General features: G+C 45.1%; 1 protein-coding gene across 1 annotated transcript in view; it reads left to right on the top strand.

Annotated features, from left to right (window-relative positions):
- Positions 1–8,058: 8,058 nt before the first annotated feature.
- fmn1 (formin 1) overlaps positions 8,059–10,000 on the top strand; it is a gene marked incomplete at its 5' end in the record, with an annotated part of 81,030 nt that continues 79,088 nt past the window's right edge. The window contains one exon of the mRNA XM_084314211.1: positions 8,059–9,835. Within this exon, the coding sequence (XP_084170337.1) occupies positions 8,059–9,835 (1,777 nt within the window). The remainder of the gene's footprint in view (positions 9,836–10,000) is intronic.

Raw genomic sequence — 10,000 nt, 5'->3', positions numbered from 1 at the left:
GTCTGTCACTGTGGAGGGCGGTGATTGTCCACTGTCACCGGAAAAGTCTGGACAGCTGTACACGCGCTGCCATGCACACTGCAGCCTTGCAGAGACAACCCTGGCAGATGGGTTGAATGCATAATTCAAGAGTAAGTAAGTTATGTATCTCAGTTTTTTGTTGACCTGTTCTTTTACGCACAGGCCACATTTAGATTTTTTGTAAATTTCTTATGAAACCCTGCAAGGCAATGAAACATATTTGTGGACTGATGGGGCTTTGAGAATTAGAGTCTTGTGGTCCGAGGTCAGGCATGTTGGCAGTCTTTCACACTTCACTGATCCAATGTATTTAAATGGGTTATTGTATGAAATGAGATATAGTAAATGTGAGCAGAATCAATTGTAACGTCACATGTAACAATACTTAACAGCACTGTAGCTAAGGGGCTACACAACCCTGACTGTATTGAGATATGTTAGATTAAACCACTACTAAAGAATATTAATAGCCAGACAGTACAGTTAGACAAAATGGCGGACACTCAATTGACTGCGCGGGGACAGGGATACAACTTGAATAAGCATCATGTTTAATGTTAATAGCAAACATACATATTATTTATCACGGTTCTCCTTTAATACTAGAATGTCAGTGCAACAAAGTCAACGGTAACGAATGGTTCCTAGACTACGGATACTCGACCGGTGGAGCTCTGAAGGGAGTGAGACGAAGTGAGGCAATACAGGGGAAAAAAGCAAGGTGGTGGCTGGAGACGGTTGGTTCTCTCTAGAGCTCCTGCTCCAGAGAAACTGTAGACTGGTCGGATAATCCTGTCGTCGCTGGAAGAAGGGGTCTCGTACGGAACCGGTCCTTGTATTCCTAGCGCCCGATGGCAGGGTTAATAGCTATTAATCCAAAAGCCCGTTGGCATAGATGGTAGCTAGTTAGCTTCGTTTGTACGTGAAGCTAACCCGCAGACGGTCTCCAATGAGTAGTTATATCCAAAACGTCGCTGGGTTTAACTATACGTCTCTCCACGTTACTTCGCTTACACAAGTCACTATACTGTGCCAATAATGGCTCGACAATATTATAGTGGTATCTAATTAGCCATTAGCTCTCTATAACTATACACCGCTATCGGTCTGTGTACAACTGTACCAGACGTCTTTCACTCTCGCTCTGCTAGTTTTCCTGTTATGCTACTACTGCTGCTGCTGCTGCTTGCACCGTCTACACAATATACTCTCTCTGGTTCCCTGTTGGGCTCAGCCTGTTCACCTGTACAGAATCAATGCGCTTGCTCTGGGCTTGTCTGAACATGTCTGAACATGTCTAGAAAACATGTCTAGGGGGCGCGCCTCTGGCGCCTACAGCGTCAAGGATGGGACGCAATAAGGCGAACGAAGAATACTGTTATGCAAACAGATGACGTAAAGATATATATCTTATATATATAAACAATATATAAGTTATACAAAATAATAAACGCAGACTTTCAGTGTTAATCTGGACCTTCAGAACAAGCACATTTAATGACAGGCTACTCTCACCAGTTGTATGTTCCAGCGGTGAAAAGGTAGCACAAGATCTTTAGGACAAAGCTAATTTCAATAATTTCTTATGTATTATGGTATGGTATGGTTTATTCTTAATCCCAGAGGGGAAACATGGTTTGCCACCAGACAGTAGCGGCTGGTGCCGCTGGTGCCTTGTGGGTCGCAGTTCACGTTAGGAGGTCGAGTTGAAAATGTAATGCTCTGAGATGCGTTCCCCGTACCTGGATAACTGAGTTAGCCGGATAACTTTCGGTCAAGTCTGACTTAAGCCGGACTTTCCCATTCCCCGAAGCTGGATTGTCTAAATCACCATGACAACAGATCAAAAAGTTTGAGCCTGGTCGAGAGCAGGGTTTAAGTTCAAGTTAGCCGGATGAACCATAGCCACGCCCCCGCAAAGAAGTGACAGCCCGTTTCCTGAAATGATTCCCACAGTCTACGATCTGCATTATACCATTCTGAATTACGTTTTTGTGCTCCATTCTTCCAGAGGGGGCTTTTGAAATGTAAAATAGACCCAAAATGCTGATACTAAATTCACTTTGTCCTAAATAATGCACGTTATATTATACCGTGGCGCTCGCTCGGTGCGATGTACACATTATGTGGTTATTTTAACAACGCGCAGCATTGCAAATGTGAATCCCGCGGGGATATCCTTAATGATTGAAACCTATCGCTCGTTTGGCTCTGATTCCTTTCATATTCTCCGCTGTGGATGAGGAGCGAGGAAGGAGAGGAGCGCCTGGATTTTGTTTCATTCAAGCATAAAATTGAAGTGTCTATGCGTGGATTGTGGATTTTGTGTGATATTGTAACTGGGATTAAAATGTCTGATGAGATGCGCTGTTTGACGGATTTGAGAAATTGAATGAGCCGTTGACGTCACATTAATGAATGAGAATAAAGAGATAAAACTTCATTCAAAATAAAGAATATTCTAAACACGGGTCTCTCGTTCATTAATGTATAAACAATGATTTTATCCCAACTGGCACAGTGGTGCAGCGGTAGTGCACAATCCTGGCAACCGGGCGACCGGTGTTTGAAACCCCGTGTTTCCAATATAATTTTTTGGAATATAATATTAATGATTATACGCAGAAGTAGCCTAGTTTTAAGTTAAAATATTATAAATCTACATGCATTGATGATGTCATTCTTTATATAGCTCTCAACGTGCACCAAATTGAATTATTCCTACATTGCAAAAAGAAGGAAAAGACTAGGAGAAGTGGGATTCGAACCCGGGCCGCCTGTGTGAAAGTCAAAAGCAGACACCGTTACACCACAGTGTAGATAAGTAAAAGATCCACCATACATCAATCAATGGGTAAGAGAGCCGTGTCCTTATTCCGTATAACAGTTTAACTAATTATTTTCGCTAGCAAGATCTCATTTGATTATCCATTCCATAAACCTACTGCCAGCAGGCAAGTTTAAAGAAATATAATCTGATTGATTGGGGTAATGAGGGACTTAAAATTAGCCTATAGATAACGCATTTAACTTGTCGGCGAGGCGATTGAGCCGTAATGCAATCTGTTAATAAAGTTTTAAATCAATTAATCAATCAATGCCGTTAAAAGATCAGGATCTCTGCTATCGATACGTGATGGCTTTTCAACTGAAGCGGCCGCGCGCACTTATCCTGGGTCTCAAGTCTGGTTCTAGTTAACGAGACTGAATCCACCTTCGAGGAACATGAAAATCCCGGCTTCAAACATCGGGTTAACTGAAGCTGGATAATGGGACTCTTGATCGACTTAGTTGAACCAGGTACGGGGAATAGGGCCCTGGAGCAATCTCTCTCTCTGTCTCTCGGATCAATCAAATCAAATAATTAACACATGTATGTTGTCATTTTAAACAACTCACCATTCATTCATTATGCATCAGCAGCAGCTAAATTAATGTTATAGTTCACAACACAGCAGCGCGTTTTGAATCGCTAGCCTATTATCGTCTCAGCAAGCACAGTCAATACTTTTTTCCGTAGCCGCATTTCGCGGAGACAGCTGTGTATAGCGAGAGAGAGAGAGAGAGAGAGAGAGAGAGAGAGAGAGAGAGAGAGAGAGAGAGAGAGAGAGAGAGAGAGAGACTCACTGTTTAGTTGAAACGTCCAGGGCAGGAGGGCTTGATATAAAGTGTATAATCCACTGTTGATGTATTCCAGACCACTGTCCACTGTGTCCAGACTGCATCCGCCATATAGCTTGTTAGCCAAGTGTTAGCTTGTTAGCAGTTAGTTAGCACCACACAACACAAGTACATTTCTTTGTCCATTTCCGCGTCGAACAGACTGCAAACTACCTGGCGTTCTATCGCCATGCTCTAAGACAAACTCTAACCTTAACCAACTTTGAAAGAGTGCCTAAGCTTAACCGTCTAAAGAACTTGCAGTCACGCTCTAAGACAAACAGCTGCATGCATCTCACAACAACACATCTATATCTACCACCAACCTAGGAATAAGCTAGAATTGGAACATTAGAAATTGGATTCGGCCAATCAGAGATCGTCTCCGCGAAATTCTGCTACGGAAAAAAATACTGGCGTCGGCCAATCAGAGAGCGTCTCCGCGAAATGCGGCTACAGAAATTCTTGACGCTGCTGCCTAGACCGCTTCAAATCGCGCCCGGATTCCAACATAATAGTCATATTTCAACACACAACGCGCTACGCACTGATTGGCTGCGACGGATACAGCGATCAAACCATGACGCGCACTCAGAGCGCTATCGCGTCTAGCCCGGGCCAAAAAAAAAAAAAAAAAAAGTGAGTCACTTCCTGTTCAAGAAAACTAGTATTTTTTATTTTATATAATAACGTTATATTGTGCATTGGAAACACAAACATACTTAAAAAGAGTAAATATTATTAATTTTAAACATGTTTGTATTATTTATAGGGCTATAAAACAAAAAAACTACAAAATTATTTTTCTTGTTCTCTCATATAACCAGGGCAGGGCCTGAGGGGGGGCGGCGCCCGAGCGCCCCTAGTGGCGAGCCGCCACTGCCACCAGAGCGAGTACAAATACACAAACAAGAAACAATAACATACAGTACAAGTTACATAACACAGTAGAAAGAAAAGAAAAGAAGAGAGCCTCACAATACAGAGCTAGCTGTGTTCATTAAAGAAATTAACAGCAGCAGGAACAAAGGTCCTTCTCAGTCGCTCAGTAGAGCATCAAAGCATCAAAAGCCTGTCACTAAACGAGCTTCGCAGAGCATCAAATATACATTAAACAGAGGGTGGCTTTCAAAAGAAAGAATAGAGTTCAGTTTAGTCCTTGTTCGCTTGGCTATAATGATCTCCAAGGAATCAGGGGGAAGGCCAAAAACTGAGCCAGCATTTTAATAATTTAGTTTATACGATTTTTGTCAGTGACCATGGTGCCACCTTGTGGTGGTGAGGTGCAATAAGGAATAAGGAATGAGAGATGTGCAATTTCCTTACCAATTATATAATAAATATAAAGTGTAAAAGTGTAAAGTGTGGTAAAGTGGGTGCTACAGTGTGTTGTTTATTTAAAGTGAGTGTGTGTGTGCTGTGGGTGTGTTGATGGCCTGTTATTGTTCATTGTTCAATCATTGTTCATTGAGCATCCTGATGGCCTGGGGATAGAAGCTCCTTCTGAGGCTATGGTTAGACTAGTGTATTCCTGGCGTTTTTTTATACGTTTTTGACGACGTTTCATGTCCTATCTACACAGAAATGCGTTTTTTGGCGTTTTTTTGTGGATACGGCTGAAACGCAAAATTGTGTTTGCGTTTGGAGATACGCAAAAAAAACTAGTCGACAACAGCGTGTAGTCAGCACGGAGCAGTTGTTGCGAAAACGCCCATGCGCAGTAGATACCATCTGCGTGCCTTTCCGGTGACAACAGTGTGTGTGTTTGGGACAGAGCTCCGTGTCCCAAATAGCTTCAGCTACCATGTGTTGTCAAGTTATTGTTATAAGGACCCCAGTCCAAGCTACAACAGTCTGCATTCCCTTAACAATTGTTTGTATTGAGCCGTATTGTATTGTACCCATATGCAATATGTTAAATAAAGTTTACATCCATTCATTCTGCTAGCATTACCGATTGCATGAGCAGCTGGCTAACGTGAGCTATCAGGATTCAGACCCTGTTAGCTCAGAGTTCCTCTTTCAACTTAACAAGCATTAAACAAAATGGCCCAGTCATCTATTCACCTTTGTTTAATACACACAGCGTTGTCTCTAATGTTATCTAACTACTGATAGCTCGCGATATCATCAGTTTCGTGCTGGCTAAGTAGCGTGAGCTAACGTTAGCTTCTAGCCACAATGCTATATTGTTATAATGGCATACTCCATTGACGTTAGCATGCAGCTAACAATGCTACCGATCGTTTTTTAGACTAAACTATCCGCTCTTGGTGGTCACTTGTGTTGATGTTAGTTTTGTTTCATCAACAAATGACAGGCAGAACACACAGTGAATGTATCCGTTTTGTTTATTGCACTTTTATTAGGCTTTGCTGAAAAAAGAATTGCTGCATTGAGTGAGCAAGCAAGATGGTGGCGCGGCATAGGCGCCTGCCTTATTGACATTTTCTTTGCTGGAGCTTCCACCAGGAAGTGTATTGGCACATTCGTTCTGATTGGTTGAAATTGCCTTCATGTTTGCCACCTACTGCCACCTACTGCTTTGGCAGTGTACTACATCAGTGTGCTCGGCTGACAAAAACGAAAAAAAAACGAAAGTGTGACTCAGGCGCACGACGTCGCGGCGATACGCATAAGAAAACAATACGAAGATGATACGAAAGGTGTAACCTCTGCCTGAGTCTCTCTGTGCTTGCCATGAGACTCCGGTATCGCTTGCCTGACCGCAGCAGTTCAAAGAGGCAGTTGTTTGGGTGGCTGGAGTGGACACTGAGATACTTATAAGACTACCTTTACCTCCTGCCCCTTAATGATGACAGGAGAGACATTCACTTTCTTCCTACTGAAGTTGATAACTAGCTCTTTGGTCTTTTCAACATTAAGCTGTAAAAGATTGGCATCACACCAATGAACAAATGAGTCAATCACGTTTTTATAGGCCCGGTCATTACCTTTATTTATTTTGTATCTACTTTTTCTCCCCATTTTCTATTTTTCTCCCATCCCAATTTTGTATTATCCAATTCTACCCTCCCCTGTCTCGAACGTTGTTAGACCATGCCTCCCACTGGTCGGCTGCAATGTGGACGAAGCCTTGCATCACGTGTCCCCTCCGGTACACGAGGAGGCAGCCGTCGCATTTTTTCACCTGCACAGCGCGATCTCTCAGCGGCGAGGAGTAACGCGTTGGAGGCTCACGCTGCCCCCGTTGCTTCCTGATTCTGCTGTACAGGCGCACCAACCGACCTGTAGGAGTCGCTGTCCACAACGTCCGATCCCCACCCACCGGCTTTCCCACCCCCTAATACTGCCAATTGTATTAGTATGAACAACCAGCCAAGCCGGAAGCAACGCCGAGAGCTGGGCTTGAACCCAGCATCTCCTGCATTAGTGGCGAGCGCCTTACCCACTGCACCACTTAGCCGCCTTTCATTACCGTTGTTGATGAGACCAATAAGAGCAGTATCATCTGAAAATATCTGCATATGGCACATGGCCTCACTGTGTCTGCAGTCCACAGTATAAAGAATAAAGAAAAAATTTGCTAAATCTGTTCCCTGAGGTCAAGGAACAAGATATTTCATGCACAAGGTGATGGTTGAATTATGCAGTTTAAAGTGAATATATTATTACCAATTTTATTCTGGTCATGTTATCATGTGTGTGTGTGTGTGTGTGTGTGTGTGTGTGTGTGTGTGTGTGTGTGTGTGTGTGTGTGTGTGTGTGTGTGTGTGTGTGTGTGTGTGTGTGTGTGTGTGTGTGTGTGTGTGTGTGGCGCATGTCTTCATGTAAATTATTTGAGTAGATTGATTGATTGACAACTTGATTGAACATTTTTATTAACAGATTGCAGAATGGGTACAATACAGTACGGCTCAATACACACAATTGTTAAGGGGATGCAGACCAGAGAAATACTTTCATCTTGTTTACATCAGGGTCCCCCTGATGACTATGCATTGCATACACAAATTAATCACATCATGAAATCCGATTTATTTGCAACAGGATTCTGGACATTGTCCACTGGTGATCACCACTTCATTGATCTAACATTTCAAGAAAACCCTTCATCAAGCATCTCAGAAGCTGTTTTGCATACGGTAGACATGTCATACAAAACAGGTTATATAACTGTAAGGGCACTCACACCACATTGCGTCTCTATATCCATGTCAGAGAGAGGAGGTAATTTCTCTTCATTTATAGGGGTCTGGCTACCCCTGCTAAGGCCCCTCTTGAGCACCAACCTCTAGTCCAAAGGAGGAGGAGGGGCCCACTGAGACAGTACAGAGAGGTCAAGCGGACAAATATGGGCCCAAGCACTTTAAAGAGAACCCAGAGGGAGTGGATTGTTATTCAGAACTCTGCTGGATGATCAACCTGTTGCCTCTGTGTTCTGAGTGCCAGGCTTGCATGGCTATGGGGAACCAGGGTACAAAGTCTAAGAAAGAGCTACTAAGTTGTCCGGAGAACAAGGATATCTCACAGAGGTTCCCCAACTTTCCAACCCCAAAGAGGAGAAGAAGGAGTATGGAGGGGCAGAGCTGTACCAGCACCCTCCAGCACACTCTCAGGCTGTCTCCCGGAGCCTCCAGGACCGTCCCGAGGGGAAGGAGACTGAAGAGGCTCTGGATGATGAGAAACCCGTCCGGGGAGGAGACCCACGAATGGGGGTTGGCAGAACAGAGTCCGGCGGTCTCCACCCCTGCGGCCCGAAGAAAGAGTATTGTGAGAGGAGAAAGAGAAGCGGGAGATGCTTCCACGGTGGGAGGGAGAGAGCAGAGTCCCAGGGTCCCAAACCCAATGTGGCAGGTGAAGAATGAGGCGCGCGCTTCCGTTCCCGCTCTCGGATCTTCTGCACAGGTTCCTCACTCGAAGAACCAGCCGAGGAAGATTCTAAGTGTAGAAGAAGAACCTGTTCATTTTGACTCGGATACAGAGCTCTCGGAGTATGACAACGACATGTACATAACAACCATCCTCACTTCCAGCCCTCAGGGGAAGGGCGAACCCCAGGGGGACGACACCAGGCATTGTCCAGAAGGGGAGACGGGTCAGGCCCTGAGCCCATCTCAGGAGGAGGGCAGCCGAGCGGGTGAGGAGTGGAGGGCAGAGGAGAAGCCTTCCCAGAGACCGTACGACGAGATGGAGAAGGGCGATGCGGCGTGGAGAGTGATGGGGAAGATCGAGGAGATAGAGGGAATCATACGTAGAGTCAGCCTCACCAGTGCAGACTGGATCAGAGAGGAGACCGAGGGCAGAGTGAACCACCAGGTTACCTCTGCAGCGGATGGATGTTTGTGTCAGGAGGTCATAGAAGAGAGTCAGGTGCAGGTTCAAATTCAGCCCCAGGACCAGCTGCTGCGTCCTGAATCCCAGTCCGACCTCCACGCTCAGTCCATGCTGCAGCACAAGCCTCACATCCAGCCAACCCAGGGCAGGGGGTCCATCCAAGGCGACCCACTCTTGATTGAGGAGCTCCAAGCCCTGGGCGAGGCTCTAAGTGAGAGCCTGCGAATAGCCCTGGCGATGGAGGGCCTCAGGGACAATGAAGACAGAGAGCCAAGGAGCAGTGAGAGAGGACCGTTCAAAGACACCACGGAGACCATCTGGGACTTCAACTTTGAGCGGAATGCATCAGAATCATCATGGACTCTGGATCAACCGTCAGATATTTCCTCCAATTTCACAAGTTGCGACAATACCCTTGACCCCTCTCCACTATCTCTCCCAGCCACCACGGACACCTGCCCTGCACCCTCACCAACACTCTCCTCCATCTTAGATCTGTCTCCAAGGACATCTCCCAGCTTTGATAGTATGTCCCCCGTCTTGTCCCCCGTGTCCTCCCGCACGTCCAGCCCTGTGCCCGGCCACCACCTGTTGTCTCACACCTTGACCTATGGTCACTATGAAGAAGCAGACATTAACGAGCGTCAGGCAGAGTGGGAGAACTCTGTTACAGGTGGTGGTGGAGGAGCCTTTGGAAGTGACACTCCAGCACCCGGCGGAGTGGGAATCGATAATAAGAGTAATGGGAAGAAGGTGGCCTGGCTGGACCAGATGTTAAGTGACCAGGGTCAGATCCAGACCAGCGCCAGAGTCACCACCTTGACAGGACCCAGTATGGCTTCTGAGTTCTCTACAGGTAAGTAACCTGAACAAGTAGTTATGAGTTTGAGTTATTCTTCCTATTGCTTTTTATGTCTAATAAAAAAAATGGTGAACCTATCACAAAAAAACTAAAATCCTATTATTACTTAAATGTTGGTATAGGAAGATATAGATACGATTAATAATTTAACTTCATTTT

The sequence above is a fragment of the Notolepis coatsorum genome (genome assembly GCF_963971535.1).
Source record: "Notolepis coatsorum genome assembly, chromosome: 5".
NCBI classification, from domain to species: Eukaryota; Metazoa; Chordata; class Actinopteri; order Aulopiformes; family Paralepididae; genus Notolepis; species Notolepis coatsorum.
This window is presented reverse-complemented; position numbering and strand designations above follow the sequence as displayed.